At 40.4% G+C, this 25,902-nt stretch overlaps 1 protein-coding gene across 1 annotated transcript in view; it reads left to right on the top strand.

Moving 5' to 3' along the window:
- The window catches only part of CCL28 (chemokine (C-C motif) ligand 28), a 22,579-nt gene extending 6,451 nt beyond the window's left edge, over positions 1 to 16,128 (top strand). The window contains exons 2-3 of the mRNA XM_012664763.1: positions 10,821 to 10,947; positions 15,881 to 16,128. Coding sequence (XP_012520217.1) covers positions 10,821 to 10,947; positions 15,881 to 16,073 — 320 coding nt within the window. The 3' untranslated portion in view covers positions 16,074 to 16,128. The remainder of the gene's footprint in view (positions 1 to 10,820; positions 10,948 to 15,880) is intronic.
- The last annotated feature ends 9,774 nt before the right edge of the window (positions 16,129 to 25,902 follow it).

Genomic DNA, 25,902 nt, shown 5'->3' with positions numbered 1-25,902 from the left:
AGTGGAAAAATATTAATAGAGGAAATGTAGAAAAATAGGGTATATGTGATGTTTTAATACAGGCATACAATGTATATTAATCAAGTCAGGGTTAATTGGAATATCCATTACCTCGAGCACTTATTATCATTTCTTTGTGTTAGGAACATTCCAGTTCCACTCTTTTAGTTATTTTAAAGTATACCCTAACTTGTTGATTATTGTTGATTAGTCACTTTGTTGTGATTCATAGTCTTGAGACACTGCCAGCAGCTGAGTGAATCTTTCATGTCATTTTTATCTTTATCTTTATCCTGCAAATCCTTTCTCCAATGGCATGTACCTTTCTTTGCTCTGTTTCTATTTTGCCGTGTTCTGTATAGAGCACCATTTCTAATATACTCCTAGGCGATGCCATTGCTGCAGCCCTGGGAACCACACTTTGAGTAGCAAGATCCTGTACAATACAGTCAAGTAAGAGAGGAAGCTGATTTACCTCTCTACAATTAGTAGGATCCTTTCCTTAAAACCCAGAATCTAATTTGTATATCATAAATTTAATGTGTAGTGCGTCAATGTCGCACATCTTGAGCACTAGGGAATCTTTAGCGCCCTCTAGTGGCCAAAATTGGATCACAGAAACAACGAAAACAAGGGCTCACATTCCTGGCAAATCGTCCATCCACTTAATACTGGGAACAATAATGACAACAATCCGAAACCAACGGAATCAACAGAAATAATATGATTAACAATAAGACAAATAGTAATGCTTTTAATCAGATACTAATAACATCCTGAAAATATTAAATATAATATACAAATGATTTATCATATTGAGTTGACCCTTAATTACTTTAATGTGAAGGGATATTGCTTCTGAAAAGCACTGTGTAATTTTAGGTAATTTGGGAAAAAGACTTTGACCAAAAACTGAGAATCATATTCCTAAGAAAAAAAAAAAAAAGTAAAAATATTTTTTTTCTCCCAGGATATTATGGGGGTACAAACATTTTAGTTACATGTAATGCGTTTGCCCCACCCAAGCCAGGGCTACAAGCGTGTCCCTCACTCCTAGTGTGTTCCACTTCCATTAGTTGCGGGTTTTCCTCCCCCCAACACATCCCTGACTGGCACCCAATGAGTATTTCTACCATGTGAACACTTTAGTGTTGGTCAGTTAGTACCAATTTGATGGCGAGTACATGTGCTGCATGTTTTTCCATCCTTGTGATACCTCACTTTGAAGGATGGGCTCAATCTCTATCCAGGATAATATAAGAAGTGCTAGATCACCATTGTTTTTTGCAGTTGAGTAGTATTTCATGGTATACAGATACCACATTTTATTAATCCATTCATGTATTGATGGGCACTTGGGTTGTTTCCACATCTTTGCAATATTTCAATGACATTAAAAGCCTTGAAAGTGTTCATAAAAAATAAAAATAATAATAAGATGAAACATTAATGTAAGCACTATTTCAGTGCTTAGTTCAGTTCAAGAAATACTTATTTAGCACTAATGCCAGGCATTGTGTTATGTAGTACAGGTACAAAGGTGCCCTGTGAGAGCTTACAGTCAGTCATACAGCCTCTTAATTTCATATGTTATACACTAAGGGTACTGTGGTATTACAGATTCAAATGTGGAAAGGACAAAATTGGAAGGAAGGAGACAACTGAGAGACTCAGTGGCCCAGAAACCAATTAATGAGGTCCTGAACTAGGAGTGGTAACAGGGATGAGAGGAAACAGGCCTGAGAAGTGTTAAGGAAATACAATTTACAGGAGTTTGTGTCTGGCTCTGGGAAGTACAGGAGGAAGATGGAATAGTACATGGGTTTATGGCTTGGGTAACAGTACATGGTGATTAAATAATAAATGAGATGAGAAAAGGAAAAGAGAAGTAGATTTAAAGTGGCAGGAGATGTTGTTTTCAGTTGGGGACTTGTTGAGTTCGGAGTGCCTACCGGATATCCAAATACGTGTTCAACAGCAGTTGGACATATGTCAGAATATTTGGGTAGACGTCAAATATGGATATTTTGAAGTTACTAACATGGGTAGTAATGATTTAAAACGTTAGAAAATGTGGAAAGAGCAGTAGGTTAGGGACAGAACTTTGCGAATGCTAACTACTGAGGAGAGAGCAAAGGAGGAGGCATTCAAGAGGCAGAGAGAGTAACTACTCAGCATTAGGAGAGACTAGGAAACTAAGGATACCAACATTTTCAAAGAAGGAATGGTTAACAGTGTCAAATGCAGCAGGGAGGTCGAGTGAGACATTAGAAAAATATCTGCTAATTGCAGGCACCTGGAGGGCAGGTTCTATGACTTACTAATCCTTGTATATTTTGATACAAGGTAGGCACCCAATAAATGCTTCTAGAATTTTACTGATATGGCAATCACTTTCTTTAGTAAAATAATACATTTCCTCAAATGATTCAAAATCAAAAACATTTGTATAAGGTATTGTCACAGGAATCGTCCCAAGAAGAAACAAGTCTCCTTGTGTTGGATATTGTAGACATTTTCCCAAGGGAGCTCTTCCTTGATCTAATCCAGCCTAAATTTTCAGTGGAAAAATATTAATAGAGGAAATGTAGAAAACTTATCTTTCCGAGCAAAAGATAAAAAGGATGAAAACAAAGCAAAAAAGATGCAAAAATAAGTGTAACAAATATTAACCAAAAGAAGGTCAATGTAGCAATGTTAATCAGAAAAATATGATGTAAGCAAAAAGCTATAATAGAGGAATTTTACCCAAAGAGAAAAAAGATCACTTCACCAAAAAGCTATACTCGGGGCCACGTGTCCGGTGAAGCAAGTGAGGTGAGTGAGTCGTACGAATGCAGCGTCAGATTCTGTTTTTATTTAAAACTGTAGTATTTTATTAATCACAGATTTTTTTGCGTTTTTGCATTCAAACCTTCTCTTGATTACAGAGATTTTTTTTGAGACACTCCTTTAAATTCCGCATCCGAGATTCACACTTCACTCTAATCCTGGCTGTGGACTAAGAAGGTACTTGTGGGCATCTGAAAACATAACTCAAAGTGATATATTATCACAGGAAAAAACCTGCATCAAAAACTGTTAGATCAAAAAACAAACAAACACACAACAACCAAAAAAAAAACACGACTGAGATCCAGGAACAGGTGCACAGCACAATTTTTCCCTGCCAACTCGGAGGGGCAGCCGTGGTAGGCCAGGCCTGGTCCAGGGCGGCCCCAGCCGGTCACCCTTGCCTCGGAAGCCTGACCCCTGGATGCCGGTGGGCGGGAGCCTGCGGCTCCGCCAGGTCTGACGCTTGTGGGCGTGGGGGCAGCCCGGCCGTCACACGCTGGTCCTGGGATTCCACCCTACCCTTCGTGGAGGCCTTGTAATACTGGGACTGCTCCTTCGCACGGGGCCTCTCCTGGGCCACACGAACAGTCCACCAGCTGAGAAAAAAATCGCCCCACCTCGCCAGTGGCGCCAAGCAGGTTGGCCCGCGCAAAGACAGGAAGGGCGGCGGGATGTCGCCCAAGTAAAGGACGAGCGCCACCCGTTCGTTGTTGCTGCCGCCCTGCGCTCTCCTTCCTCGTTCTCTTCCTTGAGCTCCGCCTTCGGCTCCGGTTCGCGCACCCAGTTTTCCACTCCCAGCCTTCTCCGCTCCACGGCGGCCACGACCACAGACGCTAGTAGCGCGACAGCCGTAAAGCGCCACGACGTCGTGCTTTTCTCTTTTTCTGTTTGTTTCCTCTAATTTTCCGTTTCCGGATTTTTGAGTTGAACACACTTTTTTTGTGTGTGTCTGTGTTTTGAATAAGTGCATTTAAGGCTAAATATAACTGTATCCCACACATTATAATAAGTAGTACTGCCGTTTTCCAAAATAAATATTTTGTGATTTTTTCTTTAACTCATGAATTGAATACATTTTTTGGTTTCTAAGCAAATTGTAAGTTTATAAACATATTTAGTGTTTAGATCAAAACTTTTAAACTGTTACTTTTCACAGAACCCCCCCTCTTCAAAGGCTATATAAGAATTAAAACAAGAGTCATAACTGCAGATACAGTAAGATAATGGTATGAAACTTTGTGACAAAGTAGAAATTGTGGAGAAAATGGACAACTTCTTAGAAAACGAATATATCAAATCGAGGTTATAGTGAGCCATGATCGTGCCACTGCACCCCAGCCTGGGCGACAGAGCGAGACTCTGTCTCTAAAAAACAAAGACAAAAGATAAACCATACCAAAAAGTATTAATAATAATGATAATCATAAAATAAAAGGAAGGAAGAAAATGAATATATCAAAATTAACTCAATTTTATATTTAAATTGTATACTTTATATTTAAATTAAATTTAAAAATCTAAGAAATTAAATCTAACTTAAACATCTTTCCCTCAGACACCAGGCTGAGATAGTTTTAAAGGTTTACCAAAAATTGGAGGAACAGAAAATCCTTATCTTGTGCAAACTCTTTCAAAGAACAGAAAAACAGAGAAAGCCACCCAATGCATTGTTGAGATTAATATAACCTTAATATACAAAACATGCAAGGATGGTATCAGGGGATAAAGGTATAGACTATGAACAGAGATTCAAAAATCTAAATAGCAAATCAAAAGATCATATGAAAATTAATATATTGTGACAAAGTATAGTTTATCCCAGGAGGGCAAGGAAGAAAGTAGATTAATACATCATAGTAATTAAAAAATTATGTATTGATCTTACAGTGGGCTAGGCACTGTTCTAGGCATTTAGCAAAGTATTAATAACAGATTTAAAAAGAAAAGTATTTCCTAATCAGGAATTGAGAAGGAAGAGATAAAAATGTTTATTTGCCTAGAAAACCAAAGAGTATCTACTACAAGCTAATACAACTAAAAAAGTTAAGCAAGGTTGCAAGATAAAAAGATCAACATAAACTAATCAACGGCATTCTTATCCATCAAAATTAAGTAACTAAAAAAAGTATTTTTTAAAAAGCCCATTCACAATGCAACAAGACCTATAAGATACCTAAAAGTAGATCTAAGACACACATTATTTCATCATTTTCTTCATAAAGGTCTTGAAGGACGAAAAAAAAATCTGAGTAGCAAGAAAGATAATTCCATACTTATGGATGGGAAAACAGTATTTTTCAGATGTTAGTTATAAATTTATTGCAATTCCAATCACAATTTCAAAAACTTTTGCAGAACTAAACAAGCTGATGCTAAAATTTATATGAAGGGAAAAAGGCCAAGAATAGCCAAGACAATTTCGAGGAATAATTTTGAGGACTTACTGTATCATGCATCAAGATTTATTAAAAAGTACCTTAATTGAGACAGTGTGGAATTGATCAACAAATAAAGCATGGAACAGAAGAGAAAGCCCAGGAACAGACCCATGTGTATATGTAAACTTGGAGATTTAGAGTGTCTACACATTAGTGAGACAGGGTGGTTCTGTTAGGAAAAGAACAATCCTGCCATCAAAAGTCCCTTCTGTACTAATACAGAGAAGATAAATCAATATATATTGAGTAAGCATTAACAGATTTATAAGCATGAGTTCTTATAAATAAATAAGGAAAAAACCTGTTTAAAAAAACCTGGCAAAAGAAGATTTGGAATTCAAAGACCAAATTTGAATGCTCAATAGCTCACCAATAGGGAGACGTAAATTAAGCCACATTGAGATTCCATTTCAACCCCATCAGATTGGCAAAATTTTAAAGTGACATTATAAAATGTTGTAGAGGATGTGCAGAAATGGAACTCTCATCCACCGCAGGTATGAGTGCAAATGGGTATGATCATTCTGTAGAGCAACTTGCCAGTATCAAATACAGTCAAAGACAAATACATCCTACAACCTAACAGTTCCACATGAGTCTATTTTCCTTGAGCAATAGTTTTCTAAGTGTGTTCCAGGACTAGCATTATCAGCATCACCTAGGAAGTTATTAAGTATGCACATGTTCAAGCCTCACCCAGTCATTCTGAATCAAAAACCTAAGGTTGAGGAGGGGTTTGATTCTGATGCACATTAAAGTCTGAGAACTCCTGCCCTAGAGAAACTCCTGCCCTCTCACACAAGCCCCAAGGAGACATATAGAAGAACAAGTAAAGTATAGTCAGAGGTTTAAAAAAGTGCCAGAATGTCTGCATTCAAATCCCAGCCCCACCATTTCTTGGTCCTTTGATCTCGAGAAAGTTATGTAAGTTTTCTGTACATTAGTTACCTGTCTGTAAAATGGAGATTAATATAGTTCCTTCTGCATGTAGCTGTGGCAAGGATTAAATGAATTAATTCACATGTGGCAGTTACACTTCTGCCTGGCACAAGTAAGCGCTCAATAAATGTTGTCTCATTATCATTAGGATGTTCATTGCAGCCTTGCTTGTAACAGTAAAGTATTGGAAACAGATTACTTAAAAGTAAGACTGAAAGCAAACACGAAAAAGGATTAAATTTAGTAAAAATTGGGTGATGGATATTCTTGGTACTTTTCCCTGTGTTTAAGTATTTCCCAAGAAAAGAAGAGTAGTAAAGTCATCATTTACCTATTCACATCTCCATTTCCACAGAAAAGTCTTAGTTTAGGTGAATTAACATATGTTGATTTTAAAAGTTTCCACAGAAAGAGGTGACTGAAGTTGTGTTATTGGTATAAAATATAAGGTTATGTGGTCCCAACATACTTTTTATGTCATCCTTCTCCAGCTTGCACTTGTAAATTCTATATTCCAATCAAATTTGCATAAATCTGTCTTTTTCCATATTTATATCTTTACATCCACCATCTCCTCTATGTTTACTGCCCTATTCAAATTCTATCCATTTTTCAAGTCTTCAGCTCAAATGCCACCTCTTTGATAAAGATGTACCTGAGTCTCTGTGTTATAATTTATATCTTCTACCTCTCAGTGTTCCAAATACTAATTCTATTTATCACATAGCCCATGCCACATTCTGCCTTATGTTAGAAATATTTTCCCCCTACTTCATTTTACTATACAGAGGCAAGTCATCCTTTTTAATGGAGCAAAGGTTGCTACAATCTCAAAAATATCAGAGCAAACCAATTCAAATATGATTCAAATCCTGATTTCAATTCACTGAAAACACACATCAAATGCTACCCATGAAACCCCTAAGGTCTCAGCTTCACCACCAGTGAATAGAAATTATGATCTGAGTCCCCATCTTCTTGTCTGTCGGTAATTACAAAGTTTTCCCAGGATTCTCCAATACAAATGTTCTTGATAATTCTCAAATTATGGGTCCTAGAGAAGGGTCCTTTCCCTCTAAGAGGCTGGGGAAAGGTGGTCTGATAGGGTAGGGAGATGGGTCTCTCTCTCATAAACGGAGCCCCTAGCTGTAGCTTTATGGTGCCTCAGCTGGGCAGCTGCTCTGGGTCCACTCCACATCCACTGGTGGTCGCCCACTTCGTCCAGAGGACTAACCTTACCGCCTGCTTCTTAGGCCAGCAGAGAAATGCATCTGCTGATCTTACCACTTTTCAAAGGCAATTCCTAGGAGGTTCTGTTGGGCCATGTCCTTCACAATGCAAATGGGTACCTCTAGGGGGATTAGGGAAGGAGTTGGCGGTAGAGCAAGTAAAGCTTTGCAGTACACTTCAGATCCTTGCTCCTTCATACCTCTGGACTCTGCTGCTTTCTCAAGGCCACTCTGCAAGACTTCTCTCTTATTTGCAATAATTTTCACATATTTCCCTCTGGGAGAAACCCTACTCCATCAGACAGGTCTGTGCTTGCGTGAACTCCAACTCTGGAACAAAAGCAGGTTATTTCCCATGATATTCCTGGCCTCATGCAGTGGTAGCACCAGGGTGGTCTTTGCTGGTGGACTTTAGCCTCCACAACCAAGTAAAAGTGTCATCTGAATAAAAACTATGTAAACTTCGAGAAAATGTCACATAATCCTCTTTTTCAGCCTCATTGACACCACGAAATTTCACCTCTATAAAAATTCTGGAGTCATAATTGAAATCAAGCGGAGTGGCTGATCATTCTTTCAAATTAGAAATATTCTGACAGTTAGGAGCCTGCAAGAGAGAACCTCTAGGGGGTGATGTTATCTAACAGAATCTCACCATTCCTAGTCCAAATTATCCTGTTTACATTCTTCATTGCCTAACTCCACATCCAGCAACATTGTTGGTAAGAATCTTGCCAGGTTAAACATATTTTGGTAAACATTTAGATGGTCTGTAATGTTTTGCTATAGTCAACAGCTGTGTACCTATTCTTGTGACTTGCGTGAGTCTTTTTGAAGGTCAGAATTCCAGAAGTACAATTATGGTGGGCCAATAGATATCAGGTTCCATGGGTTTGATCTCAGATTCTGTGAGATACATAATCCAGACAAGCATTCTGTTCTCTTCTACCTCAGTGCTCTGAATATGTAGTTCCTCCTGCTTGGAATGTTCCACTCCTTCTCAGTTAGGTGAGTTCTGACTCCTTTAAAATTGAGTGCAAACTTCATGTCCTCTGATGCCTACCTACTCTTCTTCCCTAAGTGGAGTTAATTTCTCTATTTTCCATGTTTCTGAGTTGGATTCCATAACACTGTATCCTTCCAAGAAATTTTGGAGGTTTAAAAAATTATAAGTATCGCATGGTAATTGACAATTTTCCCCCTCTAGAAGTATCACTGCTTATAAATTTGGACATATATATTTCTATATCTTTTCCTCCATGTATGTATGCATAGACTTCTCTCCTAGTACTGTTTTTGCTGCATTTCATAAGTTTTGATATGTTGTACTTTTGTTTTCATTTGTCCTGAGATATGTTGTAATTTCCCTTTTGATTTCTTTTTTGACCCAATGGTTGTTTAAGACCGTGTTGTTTAATTTTCATGCATTTGTGAATTTTCCCATTTTCCTTTTGTTAGTAATTTCTAGTTTAATTCCATTGTGTTCATAGAAGATACTTTGAATTACTTCAGTCTTCTTGAATTCGTTAAGACTTGTTTTGTGGACTAACACATGATCTATCCTAGAAAATGTTCCACATGCACTCGGAAAGAATGTGTATTCTGCTGCTGTTGGGTGAAATGTTCTGCATGTCCGTTAGGTCCATTTGCTCTAGAATGTTGTTCAAGTCTGTTGTGTCCTTATTAATTTTCTGTCTGGATGATGTGTTCATTACTGAAAGTGAGGTATTTGAGGAGACTAACGAGACTGCTGTCTAGGAGACAGCACTTGTATCGCTATTTCTCCCTTTAGGTCCGTTAAATGTTTGCTTTAGATATTGAGGTACTCTGATGTTGGGTGCATATATATGTAATTATTACATCTTCTTGTGGAATTGACTCTTTTATCAGTATGTAATGACCTTCTTTGTCTCTTGTGACAGCTTTTGTTTTATTTTGGTAGACATTTAGATGTCTCTAATGTTTTGCTATAGTGAACAACTGTGTACCTGTCCTTATGACTCGTGTGAGTCTTTTGGAAGGTCAGAATTCCAGAAGTACAATTATGGTGGGCCAATAGAGTTGTATTCTGAACATTTAGTTCCAAATTGGTCTCCTCTACTATAGCCCCTTGAGGACAGGGACATATTGTTTTATTTTTTATTTTTTGTATCCCCCAGTGACTAGCATTGTACCTGAACATTTTAACTGCTCAATAAATATTTGTTGAATAATTGAATGAATAAGTGAATGAATGAATGAGAATAAAAAGTTTTGATGCCCAGAGATCTGATGAGTCAATAGATAGTTTCAATTTCATATTCAGCTCCTTTTCTATTCCAAAGCTGTGAGTAGGCCTCATGTTTCCATGTGGTCAAGGCATGGATACAGAGATCTTCTCCTGGCCCACGGGCAGGTACTTCTACTGTAGAGGGGCTAACAATTTCTTTTAACCTTTGATTTAAGGGCTAACTTCTGCATATTATTACGAGGCTGCCACCTGTAGCCACACTTAGTTGTAATTTCTTTTTTTTTTTTTAATTCAGCACCCACTTGGTGGAATGGGTAGCATAGTAGAATACTATGTGCTCGTGGCTATGTAGGAATTTGCATGTACATGTTTTCGTATGGAGATTGGATTTTCTTTTATATTTGTGTTGCCCTTATTTCCTTAACATAAACTCATCCTTAACTTGACCTTCTGTCTCAGTCACTCCCCACTTTAATCCATCTTGCTTACTCCTGCAAGATGAATTTTTCTAAAACCCTTCTCCTATCTCAAATCTTTAGTGGTCCCTATTTCATAAAAGCTAAACCTCCTTAGAATAACATTCAAGGCTTCAGTGGTGCGATCTCAGTCTGTCTTTGGACCATGTCTCCCATTACCTCCCAGTCAAAGTGTCCCATTTTTCTCTATGCACTAAATGTGTCAGGCACTTCCCTGAGTCTGGACAAGTGTTCTCCATTTTTCTCTACCCATCCAAATTCTTCTTGATCCAGCCAAGTCCTTTCCTGTGGGGCAACTTTCAAACCTGCTGCAGGGGCCCATGTGATTGCTTTCTTCCAAACTGCGAGGGACACTCTGTTGGCCTCACTCCTTTCATCTTTGATCAGTCTGCAACCCAACTAGCAACACTGTCTACAGCTTTTTTTTTTTAATCTCTTTCATTTGTTTTGTATCTTTGCCTAAATTTACATTTTATCTCTCACAGACACAGTTTAAGTTCCAAAAGGTCATGTCTTGCCCCAGGTCTGTATTCCCAAAGTCCTCAGTAAGTGTCTGCCCCTTGCTGGAGTGGATTAACATTCTGTTTTGCCAAAATCTTTAAAATGAGACCCATGCCAGTGTTTTATAAACTGTAAGATTTATAGTAACATTTCCTTTCTTTCCTTCTTTTAGCCATACTTCCCATTGCGTCCAGCTGTTGCACTGAGGTTTCACATCATATTTCCAGAAGGCTGCTGGGAAGAGTGAATATATGTCGCATCCAGAGAGCTGATGGGGACTGTGACTTGGCTGCTGTCATGTGAGTGCTCTTCAGCAGGGAGGTCTAAACCTACACAGATATCATTTCCCTGGCCAAAGAACAATAGGTTGGAAAGGCTTTACTTGATACATAACATACAAATAATCATCCAAACAAGGCAGGGAAGAGTAAATATCCTGTCCTTTGGGCTCCAGGCTCCCTGGAGTAAATACACAATCTCTCTGTGCAGGGAAGTCCCGGGCCCCACGCCAGCCATCTCTAGCTCCCCCCACTGCTGTGCTGTGGTTAGGGCTGCATGCCTTCAGCCACCAGAAAGTGTTCGTGACTTTCCTAAGCAAAACCAGGGAGAGTCTGAGTGAAAAAAACAAAACTCAAAACAGAAGGTGACTCGTATTTCATGGCTTAAACAGTAACTTTTTCCAGGCAAGTCTATGGGTTGCTGTCGTTTTTTACTCTCTGAATTAATCAGGAGTGTATTATAAAGTTCAAAAACAAGTGTGGAAATGTTCTCCACCTGTCACAAGTGTTATCTGCAATACAATCACAAGTGCCTTTCTCTGCTGTTGATTCTGGGGTGTTGGCTCATGGTGAACCCTCCCACTCCCACCCACACCCCTACCCTGGCTCAGTTATTGAAACCTTTATATTTATATGTATTTAACATCTCTGCAGAGGCTCCAACGTCTGAACTGCACTGGTATTTAGCAAATCTGGATTCTGGCAACATTGCTGTGAGGAAGACATAAACCATCTCCCCATCACACATGGGAGAAAGCTGTGTCTGAGATTACATAGTTCACCTGGTGTCATATAGCTAATGAAGGGCAGAAATGGTATGTGAACCCAGGTCTCTTGGTTCAGAATACTATACACCTCCAAGGTCATTCAGAAGGGATGGTGGGACTAACCATAAAATGCTCTCTGAAAACTCCATTGCATTGGAGGTATCAAGGCAAGCTGGTTTGAACACCACTTATGGCTCCAGGTGATGCTAGCGAGCCATTTGGTCCACCTTTCTTTGGGCTATAAATAAGCACATCGCTTATGCCTGAACTCCCAAGTCACTCATAAACCTCCTTATTCATTCAATGAATTCAGCAAATATTTATGGATCAGCAATTATGTGCCAAGCACTGGTCTATATGCTGGCGATGCAGCAGAGAGAAAATGGGCTCTGCCTGCCTAGAAAACTCTATCCAACTGAGTTCTGCAGATCATCTCTCATGAGATGATCTCCAGGATTTAAGAAACATTGTTTTTTTCCCTGTTCAGAGGGGTCTAGCCATTAAATATCGAGAAACACTTCTTCATCACAAACTTTCTTAAAAGTTTAGAGGAAGAGCTTATAAGATGTCCATTGATAGACTTTCTTCAGGTCAGGGGCTGTGAACTCCCTAAAATTTTTGTGTATATGAGCATTTTTCTGGGGAGAAATTCCATAGGTTTTATGAGATTCTCAAAAGCATCTGAGATCTAATAAAGTTTTAAAACCACACTCAGGGTCAGATGTTGGGGAGGTGACAATTCTTGGTCCAAACTTTTAATAAGTGCGAGGGTCTGTGTGGGAGAAGGGAGAGGATTGAGAACTCTCTCAGCACCCCCTCCGTTTGTGCCACCATCTGGATCCAGGTGGTTTAGTCACTGGGTACCAGCATAACTGTGGCAATCCAGGGAATACGTACTAATGAGGTGCCTTCTGAGGGGGGCTTCAAGTTCCTAAACTCTTTGAACAACTTCCTTAGTATGTGTCTGGCCAGGATTGTACCAGTCTTTTATTTAGTGAACACTGTTGGTAATAGTTGGAGAGTGAAAATTCATAGACAATTCATGAATAGACAATGCTGTACGTAATTAGAAACATCTAGGTATCTGTGTTAGATGGACACAACTGAACTAAATCTGCCTGATGCTGCTCTGGCTGCTCTTAGAAACACAGAGTTTTCAACTCCTCTCGATTCCTTCCACCTTATTGGCATATGTCACCTCAGATTAAAGGAGGCTTGAGAGCCTGTAAGGGCTCCGGTGGGTCTCCTAGAAAGACTTGGAGAAACAACCATAGGAAGTTTCTGTGGGTGTATAAGGATAAGAGACAGATTCTCGGAGTTATCAGGAGATGCTATTGGTAACAGAATTTTCAGAGAAGTTTCTTTGGGATGAGCAAGTGTGAGATAGAGATATGAAAGGCATAGGAACAGAAATGATGTCTCACTTTGATAAGGGAAAATATAATAAAAAACATGAGTCTTCATTTTAAAAAGAATTTAATTTTAATGAAAGAGGAACTATGAAACCAATCACCTGGATCTAAAAATATTTACTTTATTCAAACACAATTTTGTAAACTGACCTCTCTGTACTGATAAGAAAGCTAAAAAATACAGAGCTATGACGTGATCTCAAATTAAATTTGACTCTAGTATTGTTTAACCATAAATTATAGATACTCTCTGTTGTGCTTTCTGACGTTCAACATAAAGATTCTCTTGTTTTCAAATTGTTTTACTACAGAGCATGTCTTTATTTATCCAAAATGTAGTCCCTTAAACTTGACTGTGTATAAAGACTTTGAGGTTTGAGAAAAGTGTTTAAGATGCAGAGACATTGCTAGTATTGGAAAAACATTTCCAAAGTAGCATGCATTATTAATAACAATATAAATTAACTTACAGTGAACTCACTCGGTTTTTTTCCTTTTCTGCCCAGAAACTGGTCCTTTGTTTCACACCCTATAAATTATCATTGTAATTTTTGATGCCTGAAACAACAGTTTTCTTGTTTAAACTCCTCTATAGTGGACTTCACCAATGAGCTTGTGGATGCTTCTATACATAAATACAATGAAAAGTTGTTTATCTTGAGCAGAAGGCTGAGCTTTCTTGAATCATACAGACATTATCTGTTGGGAAGAAAATTTGGAGTTTTTAAATAAAGTTATCTGGGAGGCTTGAGTAGTTTTTCAGATGTGGTTGTGAGGAATGGGTAAATGAATAAAGTTTAGGGGAAATTAAACGTGTAATGTTTATGGCAGGGCCACCCCTCTAGATCCATTGGATTGTCTCGAGTTACCCTCCTGTGGGTTAAAAAAAAATCAGAGGATTACCCTCATGATTTCTTAGAGTCAAAACTGTCCACCTAGAAATTCATAACTGGAAGAGTGGGGGTAGTGCCCATCAGATGCTGTGGAGTTGAGCATGGGGGAGGGAGTGTGAAATCGGCTGCCCTACTTCCTTTCCCAACATTACTCCATCTCTCTTTATCCTGATGGAATACACATGGGAGTAAGTAGTGGTTTAAGCAGTTTTTAAACTTTAGGATTCTAAAACATCATAGCATCTCAGATTGAGGAACTGTGTTTTGGTAGCTGATTTTTTTCCTTTGAATCACATTGAGAGGTTCAGGCCCCACCCGTAGGGCTTCAAGAAGAGTCCCACGTGGTGCTTGTTGCCTGTTTTCCTAGGGCCCTTCACCTCTTTGAATCCTTTACCTATATTTGCCCCATCCAGTTCTCTCATTTGGCCTTAGTCCCATTATTTTAATAATGCAGTTGAGTCCTGCTTCTCTCTTGTATAACCTGTGGGCTTCTTTGCATGTCACTGAAATCTTTATCTGCTCAGGTTCTTGCTGATACCACAGGGAGAGGAGAGAGTTTTAGTCCTTTGGAAAGGTTAGGAGCTTCAACTCCAGTTTTTTGGTTTTTGTTTTTTCCTCTGTAGCAGTGCTAAAGCCAAGTTTTTTCCTGTAATAGCAAACCAATGGGCCATAGTGAGAATTAGCTTTTCTTTTGAAGACTTCTCAATCTAATACACTTAGGGAATGTATTATCCTCTTATTAAGATGCCCCACTTCTTTCAAATTACTATTCCCCACATACTGGCTTTATTATGCTAAAGCTCACTTACATCTTTCCCCATTTCCACCACCCCTCCATTTTATGAGTCCCCACATTCACTGGTAATGATTCTGGTTAGGTCATCTGGAAAAATGGCAGCCACTTCTCATCTCCCTGTTTCTTCCCGGAATGACAGGGTTGGGGGTTTCAATTTATCCAGACAGGACACAGAAACATTGCATATGTAGAGCCAGCAGGATTTGTGACATTTAATAAGAGCTAATGGCCCCTAATGGGAAATTAAAAGTCACAATATCTTTTGTAACAAGAAATTCTTCCAGTTACCAGAAATTGTAGCTGCTGCCCTAAGGTTCTTCCACTCCAGTGCGAAAACTTCGCATAGAAAAATGAAAATGAAAGCAAATTCTGAGCTTTGGAATAGATCTATACTGTAGTAAAATGTTAACAAATGCCTAGAGTATTTTAGTTAATTTTTTTGTTGAAAACAAAACCAGACTGTCCTTATTTTGAACAATTTTCACTTTGTATCTACAATGAGTTGCTTAATTCCTGCTATGAATAAGGCCTTTTCAACACATTTCTAGACTCAAGGAGCATAACTCCCTCAAGTAGCATAACTCCATAGGTGAGATGAGACAAGTGTACTCGAATAAAAGAGTAAACTAAGTGCCTGAAGAGTGACCTCTCACCATGGAGTGACCCTCAGCATGGAGGCTCAAAGGGAAGAGAAGAGGGCATTTAGCTGAGAGGATCTAGAAAAACCTCATGGGGAAGGATGTGTTTGAGATGAGCAGTGAGGATGAATTGGTTTCGTTGGGTGAAGCTTGGGGTGTCAGAGAAGAGAGTTGTTTTCACTTGGTTTTATTATTGTTTCTCCCCTCCTTCCTCTTCATCCAATTCCTTCTCCTCTGCCTCCTCCTCCTCCTTTTAATACTGTCTGCTGATGTCTGAAGACCCACAGGCAGCAGAGTAAGTAAAGTCAAGATCGAAACTTGTGGTGTTCAGCTTTAGAATTCAGTCCCTAAGAATATAGTGTCCAAAAGCGGGAGCTGCCTATAAGTCTCTGCGTTGTTATTTATTTGTATTTTCTATCAGTGATTTGTTTTCTTCCCTTCTTGGCAGCCTTCATGTGAAGCGCAGAAGAATCTGTGTCAGCCCACACAATCGTACTATTAAACAGTGGATGAAAGCGCAAGCAGCCAAGAAAAATGGAAAAGGCAACCTTTGCCACAAGAAGAAATCCCACGACAAGAGGAACAGTAACAGGGCACATCAGGGGAGACGTGGAACATATGGCCATAAAACTCCTTATTAGAGAGTTTACAAATGCATCTACAAAGACAATTCCTCCAGTGAACTTGGCCATGATTCATTATAAATTTATCACCTGAATTTTCCTTATTGGCAGACAACAGGGCAAGACAAAACATTGGTTTTAAAAAATGAACAATTGCATAGTATGCAAATATAGCCAGTAATGTATATTTAACTGAAAAATGAAATGGAAAGATAACATTTATCTTCATATAATATTTTAAGAGGAACATGTAGATATAATTTCTCCAACTTTTTTATTATGAAGCTTTCCAAACTTATAGAGAAATTAAAAGAATGGTACAATGAACACCTGTTTATCTTTCATCTAGATTAATCATTGTTAATATTTTGCTGTATTTGCTCTCCCTCTCTTTGTGTCTATAAAATATTTTATATATATATGTATAACTTTTTTGCTAAACCATTTGAAAATAAGTCGCAAACATCATGACATTTCACCCCTAATTTCTTTTTGGTTTATAACTTGGCATCCCAACTTGGCCTCCCACCTTGGCATCCCACGCCTGCTAGGATTACAGGTGTGAGCCATCCCACCCAGTCGAGCAGAGAGTTTAAATGCTTATTCTTTTCTTTCTACAAACTTTCCAGTACCTGTCATAAATAGCCATTGCACTCTTCATTCCTCAGAATAGTCATGATTACTACCTTAGAGGCCAATACAGCAGCCACTCAGGCTAGCAAAGACCAGTGTTCAATAATCATTTTGTCCCAGGCAACCACAGGTGATGATTTAAGTGATTTAATGCCCTTGCATGACATGGGGTGCCACAATCCCATTGTACCCTGGCTGTGAGGTCCTCACTGTGTTCAGGCCTAATCAAGTCAGACGGCCTACCCCCAAATCCCATTATTGGAGGTTTGTCTCCTGGTAGCACTGCTGATACCAAGTGCTATGTCATTTAGGGCTTATTTAGAAAAAACAAGAACTACACTAGGAATTGCAAACAGAGGGGATCGAAAGCAGGGAGCTGATTATAAAAGTGTTAAAAGGGCTGAAAGAGCAAAACAGGAAGGATAGGGAGCTCTAGTGCTGGAGCAGCAAAGGGGAGGAGGAGGTGCTGTAGAGCTCAGGACTACAAATCCTGCTGGCTCTGGGAATGGGTGGGGGTGAGGGGGCCATACTGCTGCCGCTGCTGCTGGTATAATCACTAACTAGGGCCACTGCTGCCAGAGCCCCCAAGCCTCTGTATTTGCTTCCTGAGCCACCAAAGGGCTGTGGAGCTGGTGGCCACCTGGTATAGCCAGAACCTCTTCCAGGAGCACAGAGGGGAATAAAAACAGCTTCTTCCCTGCTCCCACCTTTCAGTCTTCCACTAGCGCCTTCCATTGCCTGACGTTAACTGGAGCCGGTGGGCAAGGGGCTCTGGGAGTTGCAGTAAGCCAAGATCCAGCATCACACAATATGGCACTCATGGGACAGAGAGCAAATAGCAAATGGACAAATGGCCTGCACAGTTCAGCACATGGACTTTGGTGCGAATCAAAACAGAAACTCAGCTCTGTGGCCTCGAACACATCATTTACGCTCTCAGAGCCTTACTTTACTCAAACACAAAGTGGGGATAATAACACCCACCCTACAGGGTTATTGCATGAGGCTCAGGTAAATATGTGAAAGTGTCCATGCCAGGGTCTGGCACATTGGGTCCAGCCTCTCCCCTGACTTACTCTTTGACCTTGAACAAGTGCCTGGACTCCTGTGGGCTCTGTTTTCTCATCTGTAAAATGAATGGGGTGGGAATAGAGGCTCCACAGGTTCCTCCTGCCCTGATGAGCTGTAAGGCTATGAATTACTCCTTAATGAAATGGACAGGCTGGGTCTGGCAGGGGCTGGAAGGAGGGTGTGATTGCTGAAAAGGAACCCAGAGGAGGGCAGGCTCGAAGAGACTCTGGCTGCGAATGAGCACTCTGAGCTGCGTGCTTCACAGAGAACATGCTCATGTGTCACGCAGCTCACATGGCAGCCACCTTAACGGTCCCTGCACCTCCAGGCTGCTGTCACCCCCGGCAACACTGACCAAGTCTCTATTCCCTTTGATGTGCTCAATCTCAGCACAGCTCAGTCGACAAGAAATTGCCTGGAGCAGCCTTTTTCTGCACACTGTGATCCAGAAAGAGGGCCTTAAATGAAATCCATCATGAAGATCAGGTTTGTAAGCTCTGGGGACTGCGAGGGGCCTAAGTACTTGAGCCTTGAGAATCCTCCTGTTTGGGCTGGAATTATGAATATCAACTTAGGCTGGGGAGGTGTTGAAATGCCTGCAGAGGCTGGCGTTGTGGGAAGTTGACATGCGGTTACTAAAACATGGGGCATTTTTGTCCGGCAAAGAAGGGTTCAAGGGCCCATTATGTTCTGCCACTGCTAATTAATACCAATTTCTTAACTTCAAAAAAAAAAAAAAGATGAAAATATGAAGTGTTAGCAAGGGTGTGGAGCACATCTTATGTGTGCTAGAGGAGGTGTAAATTAGCAAAATCACTTTAGAAAACTGTCTAGCAGTGTCTATTCAAGTCATGTACCTATCCTATGACCCGGAAACGCCACACTTACGTAAGATCTAGTTAAGTGAATTTGTTCACCAAAACTCATGTATAAGAATGTTCATAGCAGCCCCAAACTGGAAACTACCTAAGCACCCATCAACAGTAGAATGGATAAATTGAAAATATTGCATTCACATAATGAAATACTATTCATTAATGACAAAGGACAATCTAGAATGTATGCAACAATATGGATGTATTACACAGGCATAACATGGAATGATGGAACAAGATCAGATGCAAGTGAGTTACTATTAGTTGTTTATAGTTATATACAGTTTAGTATGTTTGTCCTCCAAACCTCATGTTGAAATTTGATTCCCCAGTGTTGGGGGTGGGACCTAATGGAAGGTGTTTGGGTCATGGGGCAGATCCCTCATGAATGGCTTGGCACCGCCCATGCAGTAATGTGTGAGTTCTTGCTCTCTCACTTCCCTAGAGAGTTGGTTATTAAAAAGAGCCTGGTACCTATCTCCGCTCTCTCTTGCTTCCTCTCTCACCATGGGATCTGCACACACCGGCTCCCCTTCACCTTCCACCATGAGTGGAAGCATCCTGAAGCTCTCACCAGAAGCAGATGCTGGTGCCATGTGTTTTGTACAGAGGCAGAATTAAGAGCCAAATAAATCTCTTTTCTATATAAATTGCCCAGCCTCAGGTATTCCTTTATAGCACCATAAATGGACCAAGACAGTTATCTATTGGTATATAACAAATTCCCCCAAAACTTAGTGGCTTAAATCAATAGACATATATTATCTCATAGTTTCTGTGGGTAAGGAATTTGGGAGCGGCTAACCTGGGTGTTTCTGGCTCAGGATCTCTGATGAGGTTGCAATCAGAATGTTAGCAGGGCTGCAGGCATCTGAAGCCTTGACTGGGATGGGAGGATTCCCTTCTAAGGTGGCTCACATGGTTGTTAGCAGGTGGTCTCAGTTCCTTGCCATGTGAGTCTCTCCATGAACTGTCTGAATATTTTCATGACATAGCTTCTGGCTTCCCCCAGAGAAGGGGATCCAAGAGAGAACAAGGAGGAAGCTTCGGTGTTTTTCTAACCTAGCCTTGGAAGTGACTTACCATCACTTACACTGTCATCTAGAGGTCACACAGACCAATGCCGATACAATGAAGTGGAGACTACACAATGACATGAATACCAAAAGTTAGGGATCATTGGGAGCAATTTTGGAGGCTGAAATCAACCATTCTACATGATTCTATAAACATAAAGTACAAAACCAGGCAAAACTGAGCTATGTAGTCAGTCAAGATAATGGTTACTCTGGGGAGAGGGCAGTGAGTGGAAGGAAGGAAAAGAGGGGCTTTTAGGAGTGCTGACAATGTTCTGTTTCTTGATATAGGTGTGGTTATATGGCTATGTTCACTTTGGTGAAAATTCATGGAGATGTAACTTATATTTTATTTATTTTACTTTATTTTTTTTAGAGACAGCGTCTCGTTTTCTCACCCAGGCTGGTGTACAGTGCACAACCATAGCTTACTACAGCCTCAAAATCCTGAGCTCACGCAATCCTCTCGCCTTAACCTCTCAAATAGCTGGGACTACAGGGGTGCTACCATGCTCAGCTAATTCTTTAAAAAAGTTTTTTTGTAGAGATGAGGTCTCACTCAGTTGCCTAGGCTGGTCCCAAATTCCTGGCCTCAAACAATCCTCCTGCTTTGGCCTCCCAAAATGTTGAGATTGCAAGCATGAGCCACTGCGCCCAGAACAAGATATAATTTATATGTTTCTCTTCTGTGTGTATATTAAGCTTTGACAAGTTAAACAGAATAAGGAAAAGGAGGAAAAGGAGAAGAGAGAGAGAAAAGAAAGAAAGAAAGAAGGAAAGAAAGAAAGAAAGAAAGAAAGAAAGAAAGAAAGAAAGAAAGAAAAAGAAAGAAAGAAAGAAAGAAAAAGAGAAAAGAAAATAACTCCCATATCACATGGGATTCATGTTTTGTGCATAGAAAATCAGACCTTCTCAGGAGGGTGCTTAGGCTGGCCCAGTGTGGCCCAGGGCAACATAACCAAGAAAGAGAGGGGAGCTCATGATTTGACTGCTAGGAACAAGATACATTGGCAGCAGTCTTCTGATTATAACCCAGGTACCATAACTTCTTGAATATATGAGCATTTGAAAAAATTCAGAAGAAGTAGGAATAATAAAATTTAGATATCTGCAATATCATTCTATTCCCTGAGTGTATCATGCCAACCACCAAGAGACCATAATCGTGCCACCGCACTCCAGCCTGGGTGACAGAGTGAAATCCTGTCTCTACAAAAAAAAAAAAAAAGAGAGAGAGAGAGAGAAAGAGAGACCATAGATTGTCAACCAGCACTGATGTGCATAGCCATGAATTCACAAGACTATTGAGAGAATTAAGTGATATCATATGTGACAAAGTAGTAGGAGCCTAGCATGTAGTAGGCACTAGATACATGTTATGTGTTCATTAACTGGTATTTTAGTTATCTGTTGCTGTTTAACTCACCACCCTAAAACTTAGTGGTTTAAAACAACAATAATTTATTATTTCTCACAATTTTCCAAGTTAGGTGGGGTTCAGCTGGACATTTTTTATATTGGTCTCTCTTGGGGTCTCTCCTGTGGGTGGCTGGGGCAGGAAAGTCCCAGATGGCTTCACTCCCATGCCCAGCACCTGCGTGGGGAAGACAGCAAGGCTGACCCCGCAGGATGCTGGGATGGCTGGGCTTTCTCTTTCTCTCTAGTCTCAGGGTCTCTCCCTCTCCATGTGACCCGCGCCCCCACCATGGGGTCTCTTCCCGTGGTATCTCCAACAGAGTAGCCAGACTTTTTAAATGGTGAATCAGGGTTCCCAAAAGTACAGGCATGGAAGCTGCCAGATCTTGTGCCACATTCAACTGATTAAAGCAGGTCACCAGATTCAATGTGGGAGGCGACCACACAAGTGAATACCAGGAGGTATGGTTCTCTGGAGTCATCTTTGAAGGTGAGCTACCACATGTGGAAATTTAAAATACCTACGGGGAGACAAAAATTTTCTCTCTCTTTTTTTTTTAAGAATATATTTTCTCAATTTGTTTCCATTCTTTGTCTGATTTGTTTTTTTAAATCGGCTTTAGGTATACTGGAAATTAATGAAGCCATGTGAGTCTGGTAGGCAACCTTCTAGAATGGCTCCCAATGATCCCTGCTTTCCAGTATTCATGACCTTACGCAATCCCCTCCCCTTGAGTGTGGGCCGAACCTAGTGATTTGCTTCTATGGAATAAGATACAGCAAAGGTGAGGGGATGCCAGTCCTTTTATGAACTATAAAAGACTGTGACTTTGTCTTACTGGCTCTCTCTGCCTCCCTCCTGTCTTCTTGGCTTACTTGCTATATTAGTTTCTTAGGGTTGTCATAATAAAGTACCACAAACTGGGTGGCTTAAACAACATAAATTTATTGTCTCACAGTTTTAGAGTCTAGAAGCCTGGAATCAAGGTGTCAGCAGGATCGGTTCCTTCGGAGGGCTGTGAGTGAAGGATCTGTCCCATGCCTCTGTCCTTGGCTGATAGATAGCTGATGGCTGTCTTCTCCCAGTGTCTCCTCACATTGTCTTTTCTGTGTCCGAATTTTCCCCTTCTATAAGGACATCAGTCATAATGGATTGGGGCCACTCTAATGACCTTATCTTCACTTAACTGATTACATCTGCAACAACTCTATTTCCAAATAAAGTCATGCCCTGAGGTACTGGGGGTTAGGACTTCAACATGTGGATTTGGGGGGACATAATTCAACCGACAACAGGGAGGATGAGTAGAGCAGGAATGGGGGAGGAAAAGCTGTTTTAAGTGCGTGATCCAGAGGTTGCATGTAGCACCTCCCCTCACATGCCATTGGCCAGCAGTTAGCCACATGACCACTCAACTTCAAGAGAAAAAGGAAATATAGTTCTTAGCTAGTGGCCACATGCCCAGCTAAAATTCTTGTTGTTTTATTATTAGAGGAAGAAGGGCAGAATGGATATTGGGGGCAATTAGCAGTTTCGGATCCATTATATAACAGTTTGCAAAAATCTTATGAGGCAGAGAGCTAACTTCTTTCTCCAAACTGCAAAAAAATTGCTCTTTTGTTGTGAACACAACTTACTATACCAGAAATGTTCTATTTAGTCCTCACAGTAACCCTGAAAAGTTACCCTCTCCCCCACTTATTACAAAAGGGAAAACCAAGGCTCAGAGAGATTAAACAATTTGCCCAGAACTGAACCTATTAAGTGGTGGATCCTGGAATCCACCTGAGAATTTTGTCTGGTAGCTAAAGCCCCACCATTTCATTGACCCATATCATATACTCTAGCAAGCAGCTCTCCAGCAGGCCTACCTTATTTGTACTGCTTAACTTCATTGGTAGTTCTGGTTAGTGACTCGAAGATTTATACGGGAGATACCAGAAATGCCCACTTCTAGACTTTATGGGCTAACAAAGCGGTAGACAACCAAAGTTTCCTATAACATACATACAAGAGCATAAATATATAAAACATTTTATATGTATAACACCCTATACAATATATATACATACATAACGTGTCCACGTATGTTCTCAAAAACACACACACATATGTATATTTTTGCTTTTGTGGAAAATTACTGCGACCTTTCCCCCTCAAGAGCATTATTTTGCTCTGTGTTGCTCTAGTTTAAAAAAAATCACAATGTTAATTAGAAAATAAGATCTATAAATAGGATTTCACTGGAGTTGAGCAGAGAGTTTTAACCCTCCTCTCCCCAATGATGATGGCAAGTTACCGTTTCAATTATCTCAGCCTCTTTTTTTTCCTCTAGGCAGAGACAGGGAGTCACCTTGGGATGGTGATAAACTAGTCTCAGTTGTTCTGTGAAGGCTTCCTTGAGTGGTATCCATTTGCTGCATAAACACAAAGGTTGCAATAAGATCTCCCTCTCCCCTTTATGGCTTAGCAGCAGTTTCTTCCACTGATCTATGAAAATTCTGGGGATGAAGTATGTAATTTGCATAAGCAGGTCAGAGCTTTCTGGGAAAGAGGGACCAACACTCTAACCTGAGCTGCTCAAGTTGGAGACAGGGAAATCTGACCCCCCATGGTCTGCTGGCAGGTACCGATTGCCACAAAAGGGAAACTCACCTGAAGAACAGGAGTATTCTCAGTTGATCACTCAAGCTTGACACCAGGAATTCAATGTTTGGGCATACAGTGTTTCTTCAATGTGTGGTTGAGAGTCAAAACTCTCAAGACTCTGCCATTTAGGGTATAGTGTTTGAGCCTGTGTGTGACCCAGAGGAGCTGCAACTGTGCAAACCAACCTCGGAACACCTCCCTAAGCTGGTCTGTGTGTCTGGTCTAGTAAGGACATATCATTTCCCATGATATTGGGAAAGCTTCATGAGGACAGAGCCATGTCTAGTGTGTTCCCTGCTATATTCCTGGTGTATAGCCCAGTGTCTGGTATACAGAAGGTGCTCAGTGAATATCTGAACACAAAAGATGCTAAATAAAGGATCCAGGATCTGGAATTCAGTAACAAAACACTATGGTAGGCCGGGCGTGGTGGCTCACGCCTATAATCCTAGCACTCTGGGAGGCCAAGGCGGGAGGATTGTTTGAGCTCAGGAGTTCGAAACCAGCCTGAGCAAGAGCGAGACCCCATCTCTACTAAAAATACAAAGAAATTAATCTGACAACTAAAAATATATAGAAAACATTAGCCGGGCATGGTGGCACATGCCTGTAGTCTCAGCTACCCGGGAGGCTGAGGCAGTAGGATCGCTTGAGCCCAGGAGTTTGAGGTTGCTGTGAGCTAGGATGACGCCACGGCACTCTAGCCCCGGCAAAAGAGTGAGATTCTGTCTCAAAAAAAAAAAAACAAAAAAACACAAAAACACTATGGTAGCAACCACAGTAAGCATGCTGATAGACTCAAATCTCTCTCTACCTCCTATCTGGAAAACAGAAGTGCCCTGCTTTGGACTGAATTCTTGGACTAGTCAGGTGGGGGACATAAAGAGTCTTTGAAAAGGAAATACTCTAGTTTTAGTGAATAAAGGTAAATTGATTTGCAATGAATTTAATGGAAAAATAAAAGAAATATTACCGTATTTATATCCTAAGTGGTATAGCAAGTCCTACTGTTTGCATAAGACATTATTTCAGGTATCTGAATCATAGATCACAGGTGACAATTACAAGATTTTGATTCCCTGGAGGGACATGCCTGAACAAATCTTATATTAATTGGGTTTGAGCCACTAATACATATATATAGATCTTCTTTTTTTTTTTTTCTGAGACAGGGTCTCTCTCTGTTGCCTGGGATAGAGCGCAGTGGTATGATCATAGCTCACTGCAACCTCATATTCCTGGGCTCAAGTGATCGTCTTGCCTTAGCCTCCCAAATAGTTGGGACTACAGGTGCATGTCACTACACCCAGCTAATTTTTTCTATTTTTAGTAGAGATGGGGTCTTGCTCTTACTCAGGCTGGTCTCAAACTCCTGACCTCAAGTGATCCTCCCACCTCAGCCTCCCAGAGTGCTAGGATTACAGGTATGAGCCACTGCACCCGGCCTACATCAATCTTTTACATTAGAAATAGCTCTTATCTCCAAAATGGCCTCAATTTAGTATGTCATTAGATATGAAATGTCTGATTTTGAGTAAAAAATGTAGTTCATTATATCCCAAACAAGAAGCAGTACAATTAATCAAAGTATGCACCTACACTATCTATACAGTGTTGCCATCTTAATGGTAGCTTGTTTATGCCAGCAGCAAAAAAGCCTGGAGAGTGAGTGGTGATGAAATCATGAAAGACATTTTCCACAACTTGTTGAGAATTGAATATTTTTCCTTGCAAGAAGTGGTCCAAAGCCTGGAAGAAGTTGTAGTCAGTTGTTGGAAGGTCTGGTGAATACGGCAGATGACACATAGTTTTCAAGTCCAGCCCCTGTAGTTTGAGCAGCGTTGTTGGTATAACATATGCTCAAGTGTTGTCTTGCAAGAGGACTGGCGTGTCTGTATTGACCAATCTCAGCTGCTTAATTGCAAGCATCCTCATCATTTTGTCCAATTGGTTGCAGTAGACATTGCTGTAATGGATCGACCAGGCTTCACGAAGCTACAGTGGATAATACCAGTGCTGTACCACAAACAAACACCATTAGCTTTTTTTGATGAATATTCAGTATTGGACTGTTTCAGCACTTCATCTTTACCAACCATTGGGCCGAATGTTTGCAATTGTCAAAA

Source organism: Propithecus coquereli, unplaced genomic scaffold, assembly GCF_000956105.1.
Source record: "Propithecus coquereli isolate 6110/MARCELLA unplaced genomic scaffold, Pcoq_1.0 Scaffold91, whole genome shotgun sequence".
In the NCBI taxonomy this organism is placed as follows: domain Eukaryota; kingdom Metazoa; phylum Chordata; class Mammalia; order Primates; family Indriidae; genus Propithecus; species Propithecus coquereli.
Note: the sequence above shows the minus strand (reverse complement) of the source record. Positions and strands in the feature narration are given on the sequence as shown.